This window comes from Fragaria vesca, linkage group LG3, assembly GCF_000184155.1.
Source record: "Fragaria vesca subsp. vesca linkage group LG3, FraVesHawaii_1.0, whole genome shotgun sequence".
Lineage (NCBI taxonomy): Eukaryota > Viridiplantae > Streptophyta > Magnoliopsida > Rosales > Rosaceae > Fragaria > Fragaria vesca.
The window spans coordinates 23,611,374-23,634,477 of NC_020493.1; the positions used below are offsets into that span (position 1 = coordinate 23,611,374).

Consider the following 23,104-nt stretch of genomic DNA (forward strand, 5'->3'; position numbering starts at 1 on the left):
ATTATATATATATATATATATATATATATATATATATATATATCGGTCATAGATCCCTACCTAAGTTTCAATGGATAAGTAGAAGACTTATAAATTATAATTGGATGAGTCGATTAAACCTAATATACTTCATGGCTTCATGCAAAAGAAAATTGTCTCAAAAACTAGAGAAGAGGTCATGAAAAAAGTGCGAGACGTCCGAGACTGTTGGAGCGAACTTGAGAGGTGAACCCAATTTAGGTTTTCGAGTTGCGGTAGCGGGGTTTACCGACTCAAACTAGGAAGCAAGTAAGGATGTCGACGACAAGGCGTTATCGATGTTTAGTGTTGAAGATCGGTGAAGCAGATGACATTGATTGAGAGCGATGTGCATCAAATACATAGGGGTTTGGCTGCAGCACTAGGCCCCTTGATTAAAGATGGTCGGGAGCTGCTTTAAGCTGAGGCCCGGGGGAGGCCATGCCATCCTCCGGACAACATGTCTCTGATGAAGGTGGAAGGGATCTAGAGGTGGGCTCAGGCTCTTGGGCCTGGGTACGTATGCGCCTCGGTCTAGGATGCTTGTTTTAGTTAGCTTTTGGAACTGAGCTTTTGGGATGAAACTCATCTCTGGGCTTTTGGACCTAGGTTCATATGTGATACCCATCAATGGGCTTTTTGGCCTAGGTTCAAATGCGAAACGATGGGTTTCAACGAAGAAGTACGTGGTTTTACTCAAGGCTGTAGGAAGTCAAAGCTCTAACCCGGAAGGGCATGAGCTTGAAATCTTTCAATTATGTTTCGATTGGATTTTAGTCTCTAGTAGTGACCTATTTTATACATATATGCTATATATGAAGATAACTTAGACTGGGTTTAATTAAGTCTCTAGTAGCTGCCTGTTTTATACATGTATATGCTATGAAGATTTTTATAGATTGCTTGTACCACAAGTGCGTGCTAGGCAAGTTGATCTAGATACATAGGTAATTGTAGGAAGCAAGACTACGTTTTGATTCGAGGTTTGCATAACTGCGAGCATACTAGTTTCTTTAGTAGTATGCTTTCATTTTATCAGGTTAATCCGATACTCCATATTTGTCTTTTGTAAATTTGGTAAACTACAAACATTTGGCTGTTGGTTCTTAACTTCTATTATAAAAAATGAAAATTGTCTCAAAAACTATTTGAGCTCCACACAATTGGAGAGAAACCCCATTTGCCGCGAAGCCGTAACTCAAAAGCAGCCCCACCAAAGCTAAACCCTAAAACTCTCGCCACCCCACACGATCGTCACCTTATAATTAGTTCAATTATCGAGATCATTTATTCTCGCTGTTAGTTTTCGGGAAAGATTGTAGTTGTGATTCGGCCAAATCAGAAACTATTTACTCACCTAACTTCCATATCTTCGTCTACTTTTATCCAAACTACTATGCCAACAGAATACGATTCAACCGCCTTTGATCAAAACTAAATTTGCCGACCACCTTTTTGTGCCCACCCACCTAATCTAATGCCAAGTGTCATTTCTCTTAATCAACTTTAACCATGATTACAACATAAAATTGTAATAAATGAATTATGTTTTTTATTTATTTTAACTTTAACTCTTTTTAAATTAGTCTTTATTATTTCTTTTAAGTTGATTTCAAACATGTGCAAACCTTTTTTCTTTTATTACCCACAGGTCTTTGCTTTTGTTTTCAGAACACCCGGTATTCTTTTTTCTTTTTTCTTTTTTTAGGGAGGAACACCCAATATCCAATTTGACTCTAAATAATCAAATTGAGCGCTAAGCATCTACAACGCCAAGCACCTCTATTTGTATGGCTTCAAGGAACCATTGATTCTTATTTCTATTCATAATAAAATGCTGAGGAAAAAAAAAACTAGGACAAACAACAAAATGAACTTAATAACAAGGCATCCTTGACAATTATAACACCATAAAAATCAAAGAGTTGAGTTAAATTACCATTCATGAAAAGTTTGACATTATTAGTTTATGAATGAGTATAATATTCGTCCAAAAGAAATGAGTATAATAAATAAATAAATAAATATATATATATATATAAATAACGATGAGAAAGATAGAAACATGTGAAATCATGATGGATCAGAAAGTTTAATTTATTATTGTTAAAAAAATTAAGTTAAAATCAAAAGAAAATATAATTCATTTATTACAATTTTATATTGTAACCATAGTTAAAGCTGATTAAGAGAAAAGACACTTGACATTAGATTAGGTAGGTGGGCACAAAATGGTGGTTGGTAAATTTGTTTCCCGTCTTTGATCATATCGATTTCTTTGCACATATTATTCCTAAAACGAGATCTAAAATACAAATCACATCGTACGTTTCCTGATTCAATCTCCTTCCAAATCAATACCATCAAAGCAAATTCGATAAACATGATTTATTGATCAATTACAAACCAGGGGAACATGCTCACCATAAACTCGATTACGTATAAACAGTAAAACTCTGCTCGGACGGCCCTCATTCACCAAGACACAAAGGCCCGACCCAAGCAAAAGATTGTTCTTATTATTATTATTTTTCTCCTTGGAGAGAGTAAAAAACCCGAAAAGATTCTAACTTAGAAAATTGAACTACTTCAAGTTTTTTCCGGTGATTTTCTGGTGCGTCGTCCTCAAACTCAGTATCTCAGTCCCTCGAGAAACTGAGAAGCTCTAATGGTGCTCAGGTTTCCCTAAAAACAGAGTGAAGCACTGGTGTTTTTAAATGGAAAACAATTCAGACTCGGATGAGCCAGAGAAGAAGAGACCTCATTTGAATTCGTTCTCCTCCGCCATGGCCCGAAGCTCCAACCCCTCTCCACCTAATGACCACCATAACGTAATCTAACCCATCTCTCTTTTTCCTGTTTTGAATTTGCCCATGAAAACATGGATTGGTATAGAGTTCTGGGTTCGAGGAAAGTTTGGTTCTTGCTTCAATTGGAGTTGTTGGGTGGTGGTTTTCTGGTTTGGATAGTGTTTTGGGATTGGTGGTATTGGGTTCTGCTAGAACTGGGATTTTTGGGTTGGGATAAAGGTTCAATTTTTGGTGATTGGAGGCATTGGGAATTGCATTTACTGTTTTGGGTGTGGTTGTGTGATTGTTACTATTGTGTTTTGATGTGTTTTGGTTTAGTAAGTGTAAGGGTAGGGAATTGAGATGGTGGTTTTTGAATATAGGTAGTAGGGTTTAGACAAAGCTTCACTCTTGTTTGAGTTGGTGTGATATAATGGTTATTGGAGTCATTGGGTGTTTTTGTTTACTGATTTGGATGTGATTCTGTGATTGTTTATATTGTGTTTTGTTCTGTTTGGTTGAGGAAGTGTAGGACAAAGGAATATAGATGGAAGCCATTTTTGGAGTTGAGATGAATTTGTTAATAGTTAGATTAGTGTATTGGTTATAATTCAATGTACTTCATTTGTACTTTAAATATGATTTGAATGATATAAAGATTCATATTTTTGGATTCCTTCACGTATGCATGTCCAGGTCGATGCTGCAGTTCTCCAGTACCAGAACCAGATGATGCTTCAGCAGATTGACAAACAGAAGCACCAATTGCAAGATCTTGAAGCAAACATCAAAGAACTGAAGGCGAAGCAAGGTTCTTATGATGACATGCTAATTGCAGTGAATCAGCTATGGAATCAGGTTATGATGAATGTTTTGTTTCGTATCTTTTCCATTTTCAGACCCAGTTTTCTATATCAGCAACATGTATTTTCTGATGGGGTTTCATTGTGTGCTGTGTAGTTAGTTGACGATGTAGCCCTTCTTGGAGCATGTGCTGGAGCAGGCCAAAATGCTTTGCAAATTTTGGATTCTGCTGATTATTCTCGCGGTACATTTAGTTGTTTTATGCATCTCTGTTTGTTTTTTGTCATGATTTCTAATTACAAAATTGGAATTTTAGTTGTTTTGAATTGACCTGAAGTGAATTTCAGGTTTGATTCCATCATGCCCTGCGGAGCAGATGTTTCTTTGTAGAATCCTACAAAGAGATACTATAGAAGCTAACAACGTTAATGAAGTTGCTAACTTTGTTGAAGAAGCTCTCACTCTGCGTCATACATCAACTAGGGAGCTGATGAAACTCTTGGAACATACAATTACTGTTGAGAGGGAAAAAACAGAGAACATAGCCCGTACTTTGAATGGAAAGATAACTTCAGAAGGTTAGAAGATGTGATAGTCAATAAACTGATAACTTTACAACCTAATTTCGTACAGTTATGTTTCACTTTCCAATTTAAGTTTTGCAGTAGCAAGTGCATCATGAGACTTACAGATAGTTTTTGTTTTTGTGTGATTGTCAGATGCTATCATTGAATTATCCAAGATTGATGATATGATTGAAAGGGAGGCTAATAATCTACATCAAGTGATTGATATCCTTCATTTGAAGCATAAAGAGTATGCTGATGTGATTCATACTCGCGCTAGTGGCGATTCAACAGATCAATCTGAAATTAGAAGAATTACAGGTTTTTGAGATGGTTATTCCCACATATCTATGTGTTTTATGTGCTTTAGTTCTGTTAGAAATGTCTAGTTGTGTACACTTGATAACTGATGCCACATGTGTCTAATAGCTTTCTGATTCATAGGGAATTGAAGCTATGAAGCAAGATATGTTGATTCAACACCATCTTTTAATACTTGTAGATCTTAGGGAATATGCTGAATTAATTGAAAATATAGAAATGACCGAATTTTAGTGATTCCAGCTGGGTATTGTCTGTTGACGTGTACATGGTCTGTTATGAGTGACAGGTGATCTCGATGACAGCATGGCTGAACTAGAGGAGAGTAGGAGGAAACTAGTCAATCTTAAAATGCAAAAGGACGTTGCATCTGGGATGCACAACCTTCCTTCTGGTGCAGTGAATGGGACTTTGTCACCTGAAAAATCAACAGAAAGGACAATAAGCTTGCAGGAACTTAAAAATTCAATCGATGAAACAAAGGTATACATGTGTTGCCCAAAACTTCTTTCATGGACCCCTCCCTCTCTCTCTCTCTCTCTCTCTCTATAACTGTAGAATGTTTTGTGCATATGTTGCAGATACTTGCAGCCAGCCGCCTTTCTGAGATTCAAGAAGCAAAGGAAGAAAATCTAGCATTGTCAAAAGAATTGCAAGACTTTCAGGTCTCTGATTTTGATATATTTTTATTTATATATTTTGAAAATTAATAGTTATATTAAGCTTGCATTTCCTTATTTACTAAAGCATCCTACTTGGGATATATTTACCACAGAATGAAGTGAAGGATGAAAAATATGTACACTCATCTCGACTGTACACTATGCTAAATGATCAACTCCAGCACTGGAATGCTGAAGTGGAGAGATACAAAGCCTTGACTGGTTCTTTACAGGTTAAGTTGCTTTGTTTTATGTGTTTGCAGATGCTTTGAAAACTTGTCCTGTGAGTGATGTATTCTAAATCTGTATTTTCAGGCTGACAGGGCTGTTATCATGAGAAGAGAAAAGGAATTATATCTCAAAGCTGAGTCTGCAGAAGCAGTCAGGACAATGAATGAAAATGATTCTAGGATTGAGGAACTAGAGCTTCAGCTGCAGAAGTGCGTAATTGAAAAAAATGACTTAGAGATAAGCATGGAGGAAGCTGTCCAGAATTCAGGTAAATTACTTGAGTTCGATAACGTTTCATAATAATTGTGTGTGTAGGTTTTTTTTTTTTTTTTTTTTTTTTTTTTTGAAAAGCATTTGGTACTTAGAGATGTTCCATGCTGCAGGAAGAAAGGACATTACATCAGAGTTCCATGTGATGTCCTCATCTTTGTCCAAAGAGATGGAAATGATGGAAACTCAGTTAAAGCAGTGGAAGGAGACGGCTCATGAGACACTTTCCTTGCGTGAGAAATCCCAGACTTTAAAAGCTTCATTAAGTACGAAGGTTTACTTCCATTCCCAGTTACTCTTGCCTCCGTCAGTCATAGTTTATTAGTTTCTGGTGTAATATTGATTAAGCATGCTCGTACATACAGAAAGAATAGGTTGTGGTGAACTGTATGATTTTTTGGGCGAATCAAATTTATACACTCATACCCAAAGAAAAAATAAAGTTCATACACATACACATGCACATTAAACAATGCATGCAAATTTTGTACTTTCTCTTTCATTTTAATTAAGGGGAGTATGTTTTTCACAACTAGGGTGTCAGTATACTCTCTGAACTTCAGAGTGAAGAAGTCTTTTGATTAAGTCGTCTGCTTGGATTTTTATGGTTCTTATCCATTTCAATCTGACTTTGGATAAGTTTTGAATGTGGAATACTCTCTGAACTTCTCCACTTTATGTTTGTTTTTTTTTTTTTTTGAAAGACAAACGAGCGGAACGGCTTAGCAAGCAAATGTGCTGTACAGATGATAGAGATCAAGTCTCTTAAGGAATTGGTGAGGCCCTCTTCTTTTATTGATTACAGTTGCCGTTACTTCGGATGGATCTTGCCTACGGATTTTTGTTGACCTTTTTAATAGAGTATTATACTTTTCCAGTCCTGTGAATGCTCTTTAAATTTACCTTTATATGTGTCAGCTTTTATCATCTCCTACAGCCAACATGCAAGTTTTTCATATATCAATACCTGTTGTTTAATTATAAGTCTTATCCAATTCAAGAATTTAATTTTCAGTTTGACTTTAGGGTTCAGTTTATGTTTTCCTGTCAAATCAAATATATGGAAATTTCTTTGCCTGTGTAGAGCTTCGTGAAATTCCATTTCCACAGTGGCAATGCTGTATTGTGATCAGTGACAATGGTTTAGAGTGATCTTCTGGCCACAAGGCTAAGCTGACAAGAATGACATGGAGGCATGATTCAAATATATCTCTGAGGGTAGTTTATTTTAATTAAATCATGGTAGTAATCCAGTAAAACCTTATGGTTTGGTAATAATGGGAGGAATCTATGTAAAAAGGTTGAGAGTCTAATAAAATATATATGTGTGGAGCTAAGATGGGGAGAAAAGGTCGTATGCTGATATTGTCACTGAAACTCTGGAGTCGTTAGTACATGTTGACCGTTTAAAAACATTGTAAATTTGAAGGGTGAAGAGTTGTAGACTGATCGTAACACATTGCAGATTGAGAAGTTGCAGAAGGAGAAACTGGAACTTCAGATCTTCTTGGACTTGTATGCTCAGGAAAGCTACGGAAACAGGTAATTCTGTTCTCTTTGGTGCTAGGTGCGGTTGTACAGGCCTTGTGGTTAGAACATAAGCTACTATATATATTTTAAAGATTTGATTTTAATTATTTAACTATTTATTTTAAATTTGCTCCAACCTTTGGAGGATGCCATTGTGTTGTTTTGGGGTAGGAGTTACTCTATGATATGAAAGTGATATCTATGTCAATTAATCTATGAAATTATTCTCATATATGCTCAAAGATTATCTCTTTTAATATAAAACACATAGGACCATTGTAAGGAATTGACAACTTATTGTTGCACTTCTGGAACAATCTCCAGTTGGGGAATCTATAACTGGGTACTATTACACAAAATTGTTCTCCTGAACTGTGATTTTTATATGGTTAAATCTTTGATATCTTCTGGACAAGACCAACCCTAGTCGAACAACTATTGCTTCCGGGACATGTTTCACACAAATTCTCCATTTATCACTTTTTTTGGGTGTCCACAAAAATGTCAGGGTGGTCTTTAAAATGGGAAGAAATAATTTTGCAACATGCTTTAAGATAAGAATATGTTGAGTTTAGTTTGTTATTCGTGTTTTGGTAACTGACTTCAACAAACTCTGAGTTGAGGATTATCCTACGTCACAAGTTAATTGTAAATATGCAGCTCCCTGAAGGTATAGTGGACTTAGCTTATCTGGTCTGGCATGTAAATTTAACATATAAAATGGGAATGATTTAATATAACATAAGCTGGGTGCCGCTATATTGTCATGCATCTGTTTATCTTCTGGTGCTTTAGGATTAAGGATGTAGTTGTTTCTTATTTACTGTTGCTTGTAATTTACGCTGCACATCCTAATAAACTGAGTGAATGAAATAGCTGAGTTTTACAGTGAGTTGTTGTCCGCAATTCAATAGATTTGGCATTCTGAGTTTCCAACCTTCATAACTTTGTGCACTCTGTTTATTTGTCATCTTTACATTAACATTGGAATAAGATAGTTTCCTTGTTTATATGATTCGTGGGTTGGATCTAAATGATTGCTTTTTCCATTTTTCATTGAATGAGCTTTTGTTGTATTTATAAGTGGGCCTTTGATTTTCTCCCAGTACATTTGAGGTTTGGTTTTTGCATTTTAGAGACTTGTCGGAAATCAAAGAATCAGAACACAGAGCTCACTCCCAAGCTGACATGTTCAAAAATGCACTAGATGAACATAGTCTAGAGTTAAGGGTAAAAGCAGCCAATGAAGCCGAAGCTGCTTGTCAGCAAAGGCTTGCAGCCACTGAAGCCGAAATAACTGATTCAAGGGCCAAACTTGATGCATCTGAGAGGTGTGTTTTTCGTAGTTCAATTTGCATATATGTAGATTAAGCCTTCTAGAGATCAAGTTTATGTAGTATATGGGAAACTTGTAACTCCCTGCTATTGTTTTTATTTGCAGGGATTTTCTGGAGCTTACCGAGGCTATCAAAATTAAAGACAAGGAGGCAGAAGCTTATATATCTGAAATTGAGGTGCCTTATCAATGCTTGTCTTCAAATTGATACCATCAATTTCTTGTTCCTTCATAATTGAACCTATGATTTTTTCTCATTTTCATTCTTCCTTCCTTTTCTTTTTCCTGAGTAATTTAGTGTGTACCTGCAGACGATTGGTCAGGCATATGAAGATATGCAGACCCAAAACCAGCATCTGTTGCAGCTAGTGACTGAGAGGGATGATTATAATATCAAGCTCGTTTCTGAGAGTGTGAAGACAAAGCAAGCACAAAGCTTTCTAGTTTCAGAGAAGCAGGCATTGGCAAAACAACTTCAACAAGTAAATACATCAGTAGAATCTCTAAAAATGAGAATTTCTCAAGACGACGAACAGGTACGGTTTCTCCCATGCAGACAAAGTTACTATATATGTCAACATGTTCTCAACCACGATTTGGCCCTGCAGATGAAGGCTGTCTTAGCAGAAGCCTTGAAATCTACCGAAGAAGACAGGCACCTTTCAGTCAATCTAGAAGCTGGAAAGTGGGAACTGGCTGATGCTGATAAGGAGTTGCAGTGGCTCAAATATGCTGTTGCATCTTCTGAAAAGGAATATGGACGTATTAAAAAGGACATTGAAGATATCCAATTGGAATTAGACAATGAGAGGTAGTTTTATCTCCATCTTGATTAGAATGGCTTATGTTATTTTTTATTTCATTTTCTTCTCATAAGAAAGAATCATTTTTGTTCTACGATTGTGCAGTTATACATACTATCGTATAACTTTCTCAGATGCGATATATACTGTGTACAACTTTCTTGCTATAATCTGTATAGCTCGATTGGGTTTTTCTGGTGTTGAAGATTTCTTTTTGCCTTGTGATCTATTAGTTGTAATACTCTGTTCTTAAATGTCCTGACAAGTTTTCTACTGGGTATGTAGGAGTTTGAGGAAGAATATCGAGGAAGAGCTACATGAATTAAACAGCAGGGTTGCTGAGATGAGTTCTGAAACTGGAGAGGCTGCAATACAGAAACTCCAATCAGAAATTAAATTTTACAAGAATATTTTGCAGTGTAGTGTTTGTACGGACAGACCCAAGGAGGTAAGGAAGAATATTTTATCTTTCTTTTCGTCTGATCAGTGATTAGTGTTTGAGATCTTTGTTACTCTGGTTAAATCTTATGATGAACTGATTGATTCTGGTTCCTTAATTCATTGTCAGGTGGTAATTGTCAAGTGCTTTCATCTATTTTGCAATTACTGTGTTCAAAAGAATTTAGAGATCCGTCACCGAAAGTGTCCTGCTTGTGGAACTCCGTTCGGTCAGAGTGACATACGGTTTGTAAAGATATGAAAGCACTACCCTGTTATCATGATGGCTCGGCCTCCCCCATTTTTTTATTGCTAAGCAGTATGGTATAGTGAATAGCATAGTATTTGATTGTTGTAGTTGTGACAATAAATCCAAGCTGTGGTTTTGTATAGTTTTGGTATTGGTCAGTCTGTTTCTTTTGTTGTAAATGACTAATTTATATCAGAAAAGAAAAACAATAAGTTAAATATCAATGCCGTTACCTTTTTGTTCATCTATTTTGGTACTAGTTAGCATTGTATTTATCATACACCAAAATCTGATGAAAGGTGCCTCTTTCCGAAATTCCTGTATCTGAATGTTTGAAGTGTCCTACTGTGTTCAGGTAATCGGGTTCAATTGAAATAGGGAGTCTTGTTATTAAGTGGTTGATGATATTTGCAAGCAATTTAAAAGTGCAGAACTAACTGATGCTATGCTTGATGATATCTAGTGGAGGCTTCTCTGTAACCAAGTAAAGCATCAGCTGAGGGAGTTTGTTCGTCCTCTGCTTGTTATATCATATTCTTGAGTCTTAACCTGTCTACAATGACTAACTGAGGAAAATCAAAAAGCAAAAAGAAAAAGCACCCCAAAACCCTATTGCCACAACACTCAGGGGAGACATAGCATTCTATATGTTTGAAATCACAACTTTCAATTCTCTCATATCTCATGTTCTTCAATTTGTCATGGGCTGGATTCCCTGTGTAGTTAGGAACCTAATACGTCAGAACTTTTAGTTCTTATCTCATGTGCTCTTCAATTTGTAACTGGATTCCCTATGTAGTTAGGAATCGTAATCTAGATTGATCACGCTTTCTGTACAGGCTATATAAATAATGCTCCAATTTGGAGAATAATAGTTTTAGTCTCTCTGATTTTACCATATACTCAACAATGGATGTTGATGTCAAGAAGCTAGAGAAACTTTCCTTGATTTCGAAAGTCTGTTCGGAACTTGAAACCAATCTAGGGCCGCAGCATGGAGACAAAATTCTAGCTGAGTTCATAACAGATCTGGGACAGAACAGCAAAAGTGTGGAGGAATTCAATGCCAAATTGAAGGAAAATGGCGCTGCCGAAATCCCTGATTACTTAGTCCGTAATCTTCTCACTATCATTCATGCAGTTCTTGCTCCGGAGAAGAACCCGAGATCTTCCAAAAGAGAAGACGATAAGCCTAAAGATAGAAGCAGAGAGAGCAGAGGTTCTAAGGGAGAAGAAGACAAGCCTAGAGATAGAAGAAGAGAAAGCAGAGGTAATGAGGATCAAGCGTACAATTCCGGTGAGCCAGAGTTGTATGGTGTTTATAAGGGCATGGTTACAAGAGTGATGGATACAGGCTGCTTTGTTGAGTTGAGTTCTCTCAGAGGGAAGGAGGGTCTGGTTCATGTTTCGCAGATGGAGAAGAGGCGAGTTAGTAATGCTAAAGATGTGGTGAAGAGGGGTCATCAAGTTTATGTGAAGGTGGTTTCGATTTCAGGTCAGAAGTTGAGTCTTTCAATGAAAGATGTTGATCAAAAGACAGGGAAGGATTTGCTTCCTATTACGAGGAGTTCAGGCTATGATACTCGTAACTCCAACCCGTTAATGTCAAGGGATGGTACTGCGAGCAGGACTAGTCTTTCTGGGATTAGGATTAAGGAGGATAGTCTTGTCCAGTCTTGTAGGCCAAGGAAGAGACTAAGCTCCCCGGAGAGGTGGGAAATCAAACAGTTGATTGCTTCAGGTGTTTTGAATGCTAAAGATTATGCAGAGATTTATCAAGACGAGGAAGTGGATAGTATAATGATGGTCTATAAAGATGAGGGACCTGAGGAAGAGCTTGAAATTGAGCTCAATGAGGAAGCGCCGGCCTTTTTGCAAGGGCACGACATGTATTCTGTGGATATGTCGCCGGTGAAGATCTTTAAGAATCCAGAAGGATCACTGAGCCGTGCTGCTGCACTTCAATCTGCGCTGGTCAAGGAGCGTAGAGAGATGCGTGATCAGCAGCAAAGAGCTGTGCTGGATTCTATACCGAAGGATTTGAATCGTCCGTGGGAAGATCCAATGCCAGAGAATGGTGAGAGGCATCTTGCACAGGAAATTAGAGGTGTTGGTTTGTCAGCTCATGATGTACCTGAGTGGAAGAAAGAAGCTTATGGGAAGGCTATTAGTTTCGGGAACAGGTCAAGCCTTTCGATTCAGGAACAAAGGAAGAGCTTGCCTATCTACAAGCTGAGGAAAGAAGTGATTGATGCAGTGAATGAGAATCAAGTACTTGTTGTCATTGGTGAGACTGGTTCTGGCAAGACAACACAGCTAACCCAGTATCTTGCAGAAGCAGGTTACACGACGAAGGGTAGAATTGGATGTACACAGCCTCGTAGGGTGGCGGCAATGTCAGTAGCGAAAAGGGTTGCTGAAGAGGTTGGCTGTCGGTTGGGGGAGGAAGTCGGTTATGCCATTCGTTTTGAGGATTGCACTGGACCAGATACTGTCATCAAGTACATGACAGATGGTATGCTTCTTAGGGAGATTTTGTTCGATAAAGACCTTATGCAATATTCAGTGATAATGCTTGATGAAGCTCATGAGAGGACAATCCACACAGATGTTCTATTTGGATTACTGAAGCAACTCGTGAACCGCAGACCAGACCTTCGTTTGATTGTTACCTCTGCTACTTTGGATGCAGAAAAGTTTTCAGGTTATTTCAACAATTCCAAGATCTTTACTTTCGAGGGGAGAACTCATCCAGTTGATGTAATGTATGTCAAGGAGCCAGAAAGTGATTACCTTGACGCGGCTATTATCACTGTTTTGCAGATTCACTTGCAAGAGCCAGAAGGTGACATCCTTCTCTTCTTGACTGGACAGGAAGAGATTGATTTTGCATGCCAGGTTCTTTATGAGAGGATGAAAGCTCTTCCTAAAAATATACCCGAGTTGATCATCTTACCGGTTTATAGTGCTCTTCCGAGTGAAATGCAGTCTAGGATATTTGATCTAGCTCCACCAGGGAAGAGGAAAGTAGTTGTGGCTACTAATATTGCCGAGGCATCTCTGACTATTGATGGAATAATTTATGTCATTGATCCTGGATTTGCAAAGCAGAATGTTTATAACCCAAAGCTGGGGCTAGATTCACTGGTCATAACTCCAATCTCACAAGCATCAGCCAAGCAACGAGCTGGGCGTGCCGGGCGTACAGCCGAGGGGAAATGTTACCGTCTCTACACTGTGAGTGCCTTCAAAAATGAGATGCGTCCTACTACAGTCCCCGAAATCCAGAGGACAAATCTTGCGTCTACGGTGCTTGCAATGAAAGCTATGGGGATAAATGATCTCCTCTCTTTTGATTTTATGGATCCTCCTACGCCGCAGTCACTCATTTCAGCCATGGAGAAACTGTACAGCTTAGGAGCACTTGATGAAGAGGGTTTCATAACCAGACTAGGAATGAAAATGTCTGAGTTTCCTCTAGAACCACCCCTCTCGAAGATGCTACTCGCAAGTGTGGACCTCGGATGCAGTGATGAGATCTTGACCATCATAGCAATGATTCAGACAGGCAATGTGTTTTACAGGCCTAGGGAGAAACAAGACCGCGCTGATCAGAAGAGAGCAAAGTTTTTCCAGCCAGAAGGAGACCATCTTACTTTACTTGCAGTCTACCAGGCTTGGAAAGGAAAAAACTATTCAACACCATGGTGTTTCGAAAACTTTCTTCAGTCTCGCTCCTTGAGGCGCGCGCAGGATGTCCGAAAACAGCTCATGAGCATCATGGACAAGCACAGGCTGGATGTTGTCAGTGCCGGAAACAACTACACAAAGATCACCAAGGCAATCACGGCCGGCTTTTTCTTCCATGTAGCTAGAAAGGATCCACAGGAAGGTTACAAGACCTTTGTAGAGAACCAGCCAGTGTACATCCACCCAAGCAGTGCTCTCTTTCAGAAGCAACCAGGTTGGGTCATCTACAATGAGCTGGTTATGACTACAAAGGAGTACATGCGAGAGGTGACAGCCATTGATCCCAAATGGCTTGTGGAGTTGGCTCCCAGGTTCTTCAAAGCTGCAGATCCTAACAAGATGACCAAGCGCAAGCGTCAACAACGTATCGAACCCTTGTATGACAGATATAATGAACCCAACTCATGGCGCCTTAGTAGACGCCGTGGTTGATTTATGTTACATTTTGTGCATTAGATACTGTAAGTTGATGACCTTATTATAAGAACATGTTTTTCAATCTTTTAAGAACTTAAACGTTTGTAGTTCGGTTTGTTCATTAGTTTAAAAGAGACTTGTCTTGGTTTGTTCAATCTTTTAAGACTTAAAATTGTTTTGGTTTGTTCACTTGGTTTGTTCATTAGTTTATAGCTTGTTTTACACTTTTACTGATCTGTGTGTCAATAATCTCAAAGGGTTGTTGATGTTGCTGATTAGAGATGAGATTGCAGAATCTAGGGAAAGCTAATAGAGATATGGAAAGGTCCTGCTCCATGTCGAATCTTTCATCATGTTAAAATTTTGGTAGTTTCCAAGTGCGACAAGTTGAAAAATCTCTTCACATCCGAGGTAGCTCACCATCTTCCGAAATTCTCTCCCCCCCCCACCCCACCCCAAAACGTCGTCGTCTTGACCCCCAACATAATGCTTGGTCATATCATGACACAACTGAACTGATCTCCATCACTTTAGTCATTTTTGTTACTCTCACACTAACCCAAGAAATGCTTCTTTCTCTTGTTCAAACCACCACCACATCCTCACCTTTCCAATCCACCTCCTCATCAACCTTCAAGACTCTTAGCCCCACTACTACTTCTAACCTCCCCAAAACTCTCTTTCTTGGTTTTCCAATCCAACCCACCACAAATGCCCTCCAAAGTTTCCTCCTTTTCACCAAAATCTCACACTTCGGTAAACCCAGATCACTTTCCATCAATGCTTCTCTGATTGAAGCACCAGTCTTATGGGCTGGTAGGCTTTGCATCTTCTATGCTCTCTTGAAGATTGGTTTAGCTGGATCTCAAGCTAACCCACTTGTCTCAGGTCTACTTTGTTATCCCCATTTTTCTTTCAATTTGTTTCAAGCTAATCCATTAGTTGTTTTTCACTTTTTTGTTGATAAAGTTTTGATCTTTATTGGTTTTTCAGATTTGTGTGAGAGTGAAGGTGGTGGTGTTGGTGTTGAGACTGATGATTTGGGGTTTTCTAAGTGGTTGAACAGCATACAGGGAAAACCAGGTTTGTGTTTCTTTATATTTTGCTTTCTCATATTGAACATATCAGCATTTTTTTTTTTTTGTGTGCATATCTTTACTTGAGCAGAGTTTAGTTTGGAATGTTTAGATATGTTGAAATGGTTTTTTGCTGATTGGAGATAAGGTATGCCTTAAGGTAATCCCTTGAGGCAATTAAGTTCAATCTTTGGTACTCTTCGGCACTTGTATGGAGAAAATGCTAGATGGCTAAGTGTGTTTTTCATTCTGCGAGTTTATGTCTTTGCTTGGAATATGGAGGTCAATGTTGGTTATTTGTCATTATAGCTAGAATGGAGTTCCAATGCTTCTGTATCCTGAGCACCATGAAGTTTTGAGGGATATATGATTCAGTTAAATGACGCTTTAGTGGGTGAGATATTCTTAGTTTGTATTGACATCATTGTTTGTGTATGTATATTAGTTTGATCTCCAAGGTTATCAAATGATGCAAGTGATGGAACCTTTTATTTTGTTTCTATCACCTCCTGAATTCTTACTTGTTAGCTTCTTGGCTACAACCTCGAAAGCTAAAAGATCAACTACTTGATAGATATTGATGCAACAATTAACAGAAGTGTATTAAATGAGGAACCTTAAATGTTCTTGTGTTCTGCAATTTATGTAAGATTAAAGGCTTTCGCAGATAAGATAATCTGACCTTTGTAGTTAGTTGTATCCATTTCACACCTTTTTTCATTAGGTTGCATTTTCCTTTTCTTTTATCATCATTATCATTATTAAGTCCCTGGTGTTTTATTTTGTCTCATCAGTGAAAGACGCAGCTGATAGAAGGAAATTAGTCAGCAAATGGCATCCTACCACAAAGGGTACACTCAGAAGGAATTACAGGGTACCATCTAAATCTGAAGGGCGGCGTGTTCTTAAAGCCATTGCGTCTTTATTGTCGGATGATGACCACTTTATAGATGCCTCCTCCCACAAGGTAATAAAATTCTGAGGATCAATTTTGAGGAAACCGTTTTCATTTCCTTCCCATTTGATTACATTTGTCTCTCCTCTTAGCTAAATTCTTAATAGAATAGTAGACGACCTATGTGATCTCACTTGTCAAACTTCTGGCATTAATAGGGTTGTCAGATTAGAAGGGAGACTGCACATGGAGAAAGTGTGTGTTGCAACAATGTGAGGGCTCTGTTTGATGAGCTCCCAACCCCGCACCTAGTTGTGGAAATCACTCCTTTTCCTGCTGGTTCTCTTACAGAAAAGGATTACACCAAAGCCGAGAAATTAGAGAAGGTGCTCAGATCTGGTCCTTCCATTTGAGTCATGGACTTTTCATGATTTCACTCGTTTTGTATTCACTTCGGCTTTGTACATAGCACAATATCAAATGAAGTTTGGCGTCTACCCTTTGTTCTCAGCATTTTAGATAACATTCACTCAAAAAGACGAGTAGGAAAATGATGTGATCTTGACAAGTTTATTTTGCTTTCAATCTTAGTCATTAATGTACTCGGCCAAGAACCACAAATATAGTCACCAATGCACCAACCATATAATCAGGGTGTGGTTCTGCAAAAAGAGATGATGCGGTTATGATTACCTCTTGATCAGCCTGTTCCTGTATGCTCACTTGCTCAGTATCTGCTCGCTGACACACAGGACTACTGTTGTGGCCGTTGGCAAGCAGATAGAAATCTCCTTTTTGTTCAGCAGTTGTACACTAACTCCGAAGCAGTCACACAAGACTAATGTAATAGAAGTTAATAGAGAAAAGGCTCGGTGTAAACCTCACTCATTTCATTAAACCTTCACACAATCTAATGGAATTTCATACGTGTTAAACTTAAATGAAGAAAATGCTAGAAAAATTAGATTACAGCTAATAGTGCCGTGTGAAAAATATGGCAAATACAAATTTCTGTCCATTCAGAACTTAGATTAAAGCAGCGTAACAGCACGTTGATATATGATCTGTGTACACTTTGGAAATTAATATATTGAAGACTCCTGCAGAGACTATATCTGTTTTACAAATCCTAGACTATCTGCTCATAATACATTCATTAGTATGGATCATTCTCCTGCTTTCCCATCTATGCTGGATTACCTCCTTGCTGTTGAGTCAGAATTGGGAGAGAATGGATCATAAAGTTGGTGTCCTCCAGGATTAGACAACTTGCCAGATGCATATGGATTGTTGATGAACTGTTGATTTGGAGCCAATTGAGCAGGATAACTTTGCTGAAACTGATTACGACTTCCTGGCATTGGAGGCAAAGGACTGCGCAAATTGGGCATTTGGTGAGCTTGATTGAAGTTCCCTGGTCTCATTGGCAAGAGTGACATTCTAGGTGCAACAGGATTGACATCTGGAAACATTTCCAGTCTGGGAGGAACTGTTGAATTTCTGGCAAACTGAATAGGAGAAATATGAGCTGAAGGTTGACTAATCTGGTCACCCACCTGTGGCCCTGGTAACACCTGATTGCAAGGTTGAGGAGTCATATGTCGCACAGGCAACTGTAGAGACATTACCTGAGGTCGCCCCATTGGTCCAGCCGGGTGAGCATTGTGAACTGAAAACTGATTGCTTTGTTGGGGAACTGCTTGAAAGGCTGGACTTTGCGGTCGGTGAGGCTGGAAAGTGAAGTCACCAGGACTTGGAGCTGTCAGTATTGGTGGTTTTATAGGATTGAAATTTTGTACACTTCCCGAGACCGAAGTAGGGACTCTTGATTGATGAGGAGGAGGTAGAGATGTAACTAGGCCTGAAGAAGGAGCTGGAGCAGAGCCTGACATAGGGCTTATAAATGGTTGGGGTTGAGCAAGTGCCAGTATTGGTAAAGTAGGAGGGTGAGGTTGCGGCAAAGAAGTAAAAGTTGGAGCTGCATTGAGATGATTTAGAGGATTAGGTGCCATATGCATATTATTACTGAAACCTGCAGATGTCGGTGGTATGCTCCATCCACCAGAGCTTCCAGCAGGTGCCTGTTGCCAGTCAGATATTCTTGCAAGGGGATGATTACTTTGGCCTGTTGGTGGGGGTTGGTTTCCCAAGAATGTAACTGGAGCTGAAACATTAGATTGAACTGATGAAGGCTGGGAAGCCATCATAGAGAAGTTTCTTGGTGCGCCATGAGAACCAGGACTGGTCTGAGGCATATATGTATGCTGCAAAACTGATGGTGGTAGGTGTTGTATATGGGGAAGAAGAGCTGGCATTGTTGAATTAAAAGGAGGTGTTGATGGATGGGCAGCATTGTTTAGAATTGGCATTTGAGAATTCATTGGTGTGAAGCCAAGTTGATTCATTGGACTGCCAGGTTGGCCTGTAGAGTAAAATGAACCAGGATACTGAAACTGCCCATTTGGTAGAGTTTGTGTATGTCCTGTTGCTGGTAGCACCGGTCCTTGGTCTATGATAGTAGTAGGAACCATATCTGAGGTGGTTGTGTCCTGGCCTTGACTAGGAACATGAGCATTATCACCCATAATGGCCGACATATTTCCCTACATGGAAGGTAATGATTAGAAGAATACAACAATACTAACTGATGAAATGGTCACAACATAATACGGGAAATGCATTAGAAGGCTTTTAAATACTGAAACTCACAGATACAGAGGTGACTAGCAGTTCGATTACAGCAACAGCTGCATCTACTTTCTCAAATGTATCAGCTGATACATGAACATATAACTTTTCATATTCAGCCTGGATTTCACTCCCAGCATACTGTTTTATTTCAGCCTGCAAATAAGTTCAAGAATGAAAAGTCAATGCTAAAGCCAGAGCACTATGTTCCGACTTGGTGCAACCAAGTCCATGTTAGAGATTTTGTGTATACAACTATACATTAACATAAAAGGACTAAAAGACATAATGATAAAACTGAAACATGATTTGGTATTCACTCATCATTGTTTTAAATTTGGAGAATAGTTACCTTTTCTCCTGTCACTGCTTTGGTACCGTAGACTTGAATCTTAGCTCCTGTTTCCTAAATTACATTGATCATTTAATATATTATATTCCAATAAACATACAACACAAAGATCATCAACACATGCGCATGGTTCATGAAAGTGGTAGATATTAGCCCACTTGAGCATTAACACAAACTTCTTACCTTTTCTAATTGCTTCTGATTATCACCTCCAGGCCCATATATCAGACCAAGAATATTGTATGTAGGATATTCTTTGACCTGAACAAGCATTTACCACATGTTAGCATCAGAAACTTATACTCACCTGGGGAAAATTGTTCTCAAATCTAGATAATATTATTATTAATCTCAACAACTGACCATTGGAATTTATTAATCCTATTCAACAACAAAGGCCATAAGCTTACAGATCCTTACAATTTTTGGATCCATAAAAGATCAATAGCAGAAGTAGCATGACCTAGAAACTTAAAATGCCGATCAATCTGTATATCACAATTACGGTTTGAAGTAGATACCCAGTTTGAAGTCAGCTATCTGACAACTTTTGTTAAGCATATAGGTTAGGCCACATATCCATCAGGATAAGTCCCAGGTAGTCATGTTTCCTCACACTCTTGGTGCTTTATAAATCCTTGTGTTCTCTGTTAAACCACTAATTAACCTTCCAACCCCAATTGATAAAAACAATTATTCACATTTTGAGGTCTAAGACACTCTTATCATCTAACCCCAAACTTTATCACAAAAAAAAACCTTGGTTTACTGAAATCTATAACGTCCCTTTTCTCCTTAAAAGTAATCAGTCTAGACAGAACACATAAAGTTTTTTTTTTTTTTTTTTTTTTGCAATTCTATTTTGAACGTTCTCTGCTGTGCACTATATATCACATTTAATCAAAACAATGTATAATCTCTCATCTTCTGTACAGCTTAACCAAAGAACTAAATAGAGAAGTGTCACATGGAATTGAAGACAGATAATAAACTTACAGGAACAGGAACTGTAGCCTCTTTCAACAAAGGTTTGTAATCAGATGGAGCCTTGTAACTTGGATTCAGCTTTAGTATCTCACCTGAATATACTCAAAAGTCAAAAATTAATCAAGCAGGGTACGCATAACATAAGAATTAGGAAGGTAAAATGTGAGACGGCCATCAAGCACACCTATGGCTTCCCGCTTTTCAAGTTCCAATTGTTCTGCACCCTACATCAACGTAGTTTATAATCAGTGCTTAAGAATTAATAGTTCAAACATTAAAGTAATTAATGAAACAAATAAGATTTAACTTGTAGGGAAACTGAAGTAAATTGTACCTCCTTGTCAACTTGATACGTAAAGGATCTGTGGTCTGGATCCTGAGTTGCTGATGGCATGTTCTCATTGTTACCAAACTCTGACATTCCCGATTTCAGCTGTTGTGTAATTTGATCCACCCGAGTCTGCTCAAAATTGTACCACCAAACAGGGCAGTAATATCACTTAGTGGCACCTGGAATAGGAGGATTCTATGTGAACCTTTCACACAGAACACGCCGACCAACATTTTATCACCCAACAGGAAATGTGAAAGCTTAAATTGCCACTGACCAATCTTTACTCCCCCACAAACTGGGGCTACAATACAAATGCCTTAAGACCGTATTTTTATGTCCATAAATATAAATTATGGTTTAGGTTTTATCATTATAGAATGTTGGCATCTTTAAGTTATGCGAATATATTTTTTTGGTTACAAATTATGAGAATATATTAACATCAGAAGAAAGATAATAAGAACAGGAGTATCAGAGAATCCATACAATACCTGATAAGCTAAGGCTCTTCCCTTTCTAACAGAAGCATCTTGTGACAGATCAGCACCCCATTTCGTTTTCCTCTGAACCTGTTTCTTACTCTCTCCACTACCATAATCACTAGCACCAACATTTTTACCTCCCCGAGAGATGGGCACCAGTGAACCCGACAACTTGTTTTTCGGTATAACAAATCCAGCCTTAGCAGCAAACTTGGAGACCTTTTGGCCACCAGTTGCTGATGCAGATGTATCAACCTTTGCACTCATCCTGCCATGTATAAATCAATCCACCAAACATAAATATCATTTCAGCTAGCAAATTCAAGAATCGAGGTTTCATTCGATTAAACTTCAGAAGTGCACCAAATAGCTCAAATTGGCACATTACTACACACTTGCCTATCCTAAATGAAACTGAAAGACTCAAGCTTTGGCTCATTTTTCACAAAGTAACTCCAAAAATCACAAACCCAGATAGAAATTCCAGTGCTTTACTAAACATACAAACCCAATTGGGTATCCTCAATTCAAAGTTTTACTTTTTTTTTTTTTTTTTTTTTTTTTTTGAGAATGACAATTCAAAGAACTTCTATAACACTCAAAACAGAGAAAGAACACATCTTTATCACAACCCAAGAATACCCAATTCTTTATTTTCCTTAGCTTCCTCTAGACTTAGATGAACACAGTGAAGAAATGTTCTTCCTTAAAGAAAATAGTAATACCCAACTCGCCTCAACCTATATATACGCAGATATATAGATACAGAGTATAGAGATAAGAGACAGAACAAAAGAGATTGAGTACCTGCGTTAGACTGAACTGTAGTGAATGCTTCTTCTGATTCCTACTACAATCGAAAAGCTAGAACACAAATGAAACTGAATACACAAGAGACTGAGAGAAGGTCGGAAGTCGGAACCGAATTTATTTGGTGGATCACCCCAGCGGCCCAGCCCTTCTAGGCCCACCCCGGCCCGGCCCCTCTAGGCCCACTCCGGCCCAGACCGCCTAGACACGTAGTTAGCCCGCTAAAAGCTCAATTGGTTTTTTTTTTTTCTTAAACTGTTTTATAGCGATCGACAATAATAACAGCTTCGCATGCAAGTCTTTGATTTCGTGTAGGAACAGAAACCAAACCCTAACAAAAGCCAAAAAGCCTCTTTCTTTACTACCATTTTTCTTAGTTTAATGCTAGTCGAAGAAAGAATTCTGATTACGTGTGGTGATAAGTTAACAAGATAGAATAGAGTTATGTTTCATTCTGTATACAAAAATATTATCTTGTAATTCTCTATATAAAAGGAAATAATTCTCCGATTTATTTACTACAACTCATACCTATATATAAACACCCGATTCTCTCCATGTTTGATTGATTGTGACTCCCCAAAAACCCCAAACGTTTTTTGCTGCTCCACTTTTCGTGTCAATTCGGCCATGGCCAATAACAAAAGTTTGTTCAAGAAAAAACATCCTCTTGAGAGGAGGAAGGCAGAAGCTTTGCGAATCAGGGGGAAGCATCCGGAGAAAGTACCAGTGATTGTGGAGAAGGCCATAAAGAGTGACATTGCTGACATTGACAAGAACAAGTACCTTGTGCCTGGTGATTTCACTTGCTTATGTTGTCCGCGAGAGGATCAAGCTCGGTGCAGAGAAGGCTATATTTATCTTTGTCAACAACCTTTTACCTCCCCAAGCTGCCTTGATGTCTTCAATTTATGAACAAAACAAGGATGAAGATGGATTCCTTTACATGACCTACAGTGGAGAGAATGTCTTTCGATCTCATTAACAAGAAAGATGTAAATTCCGGTAGCTAGCTGGAGGCCGCGATCATCTGCTTATCTACTAAAGTTTATAGTTAATCATGCTCTTTTAGAAAAACAGCTTCTCTTTTGTATGTACGTTGAGTTCCTCTTCTCTTTCATATTCCTTGTCTAGTAATGGCATCATATTCAGTAATCAAAATTCTTCTTCTTCCAAAAGCAATGATATATTATACGAAATAGAGGTATTTCTGGGTTTCTGCCTGTATTATACATGGCCAAATCATGGACCAAATCAACAAGTTTTGCACGTAAACTATGTTCGTAAAATAAAAT

General features: G+C 38.4%; 4 protein-coding genes and 1 pseudogene across 4 annotated transcripts; 4 read left to right on the forward strand and 1 right to left on the reverse strand.

Moving 5' to 3' along the window:
- Nucleotides 1-2,575: 2,575 nt before the first annotated feature.
- On the forward strand, nucleotides 2,576-10,261 carry LOC101297815 (E3 ubiquitin-protein ligase BRE1-like 2-like). Its single transcript, XM_004294927.1, has 18 exons — nucleotides 2,576-2,849; nucleotides 3,504-3,665; nucleotides 3,768-3,855; nucleotides 3,959-4,189; nucleotides 4,331-4,498; nucleotides 4,788-4,981; nucleotides 5,080-5,163; nucleotides 5,274-5,393; nucleotides 5,476-5,659; nucleotides 5,775-5,935; nucleotides 6,366-6,437; nucleotides 7,127-7,203; nucleotides 8,328-8,522; nucleotides 8,633-8,705; nucleotides 8,839-9,063; nucleotides 9,136-9,338; nucleotides 9,616-9,778; nucleotides 9,899-10,261. The coding sequence occupies exons 1-18, from the start codon at nucleotides 2,736-2,738 to the stop codon at nucleotides 10,028-10,030; spliced, it is 2,646 nt and encodes an 881-aa protein (XP_004294975.1). The 5' UTR covers nucleotides 2,576-2,735; the 3' UTR covers nucleotides 10,031-10,261.
- A 666-nt stretch (nucleotides 10,262-10,927) lies between these two features.
- Nucleotides 10,928-14,200, forward strand: LOC101308273 (probable pre-mRNA-splicing factor ATP-dependent RNA helicase-like). Its single transcript, XM_004296121.1, has one exon. The coding sequence runs from the start codon at nucleotides 10,928-10,930 to the stop codon at nucleotides 14,198-14,200; it is 3,273 nt and encodes a 1,090-aa protein (XP_004296169.1).
- Nucleotides 14,201-14,625: 425 nt separating this feature from the next.
- On the forward strand, nucleotides 14,626-16,996 carry LOC101298104. Its single transcript, XM_004294928.1, has 4 exons — nucleotides 14,626-15,073; nucleotides 15,179-15,268; nucleotides 16,056-16,228; nucleotides 16,375-16,996. Exons 1-4 carry the CDS (start codon nucleotides 14,752-14,754, stop codon nucleotides 16,567-16,569), a joined length of 780 nt encoding a protein of 259 aa, XP_004294976.1. The 5' UTR covers nucleotides 14,626-14,751; the 3' UTR covers nucleotides 16,570-16,996.
- A 193-nt stretch (nucleotides 16,997-17,189) lies between these two features.
- Nucleotides 17,190-21,853, reverse strand: LOC101298403. Its single transcript, XM_004294929.1, has 9 exons — nucleotides 21,807-21,853; nucleotides 21,009-21,267; nucleotides 20,518-20,643; nucleotides 20,368-20,407; nucleotides 20,193-20,275; nucleotides 19,380-19,457; nucleotides 19,197-19,250; nucleotides 18,866-19,000; nucleotides 17,190-18,759 (listed from the first exon to the last, which is right to left on the reverse strand). Exons 2-9 carry the CDS (start codon nucleotides 21,264-21,266, stop codon nucleotides 17,353-17,355), a joined length of 2,181 nt encoding a protein of 726 aa, XP_004294977.1. The 5' UTR covers nucleotide 21,267; nucleotides 21,807-21,853; the 3' UTR covers nucleotides 17,190-17,352.
- Nucleotides 21,854-22,439: 586 nt separating this feature from the next.
- On the forward strand, nucleotides 22,440-23,026 carry LOC101298692 (annotated as a pseudogene).
- The last annotated feature ends 78 nt before the right edge of the window (nucleotides 23,027-23,104 follow it).

What these genes read in the sequence shown, in the direction of transcription:
- LOC101308273 (XM_004296121.1), top strand. Translation starts at nt 10,928, where the DNA reads ATGGATGTTGATGTCAAGAAGCTAGAGAAACTTTCCTTGATTTCGAAA.
- LOC101298104 (XM_004294928.1), top strand. Translation starts at nt 14,752, where the DNA reads ATGCTTCTTTCTCTTGTTCAAACCACCACCACATCCTCACCTTTCCAA. An exon ending in CAGCATACAGGGAAAACCAG is followed by an intron (nt 15,269 to 16,055) that starts GTTTGTGTTTCT and finishes TTGTCTCATCAG; the next exon opens with TGAAAGACGCAGCTGATAGA. An exon ending in TAGATGCCTCCTCCCACAAG is followed by an intron (nt 16,229 to 16,374) that starts GTAATAAAATTC and finishes TGGCATTAATAG; the next exon opens with GGTTGTCAGATTAGAAGGGA.
- LOC101298403 (XM_004294929.1), bottom strand. Translation starts at nt 21,266, where the DNA reads ATGAGTGCAAAGGTTGATACATCTGCATCAGCAACTGGTGGCCAAAAG. An exon ending in CGTATCAAGTTGACAAGGAG is followed by an intron (nt 20,408 to 20,517) that starts GTACAATTTACT and finishes ACGTTGATGTAG; the next exon opens with GGTGCAGAACAATTGGAACT. An exon ending in AAGCAGTGACAGGAGAAAAG is followed by an intron (nt 19,001 to 19,196) that starts GTAACTATTCTC and finishes ACTTATTTGCAG; the next exon opens with GCTGAAATAAAACAGTATGC.
- LOC101297815 (XM_004294927.1), top strand. Translation starts at nt 2,736, where the DNA reads ATGGAAAACAATTCAGACTCGGATGAGCCAGAGAAGAAGAGACCTCAT. An exon ending in AAACTTGATGCATCTGAGAG is followed by an intron (nt 8,523 to 8,632) that starts GTGTGTTTTTCG and finishes TTTTATTTGCAG; the next exon opens with GGATTTTCTGGAGCTTACCG. An exon ending in GTACGGACAGACCCAAGGAG is followed by an intron (nt 9,779 to 9,898) that starts GTAAGGAAGAAT and finishes ATTCATTGTCAG; the next exon opens with GTGGTAATTGTCAAGTGCTT.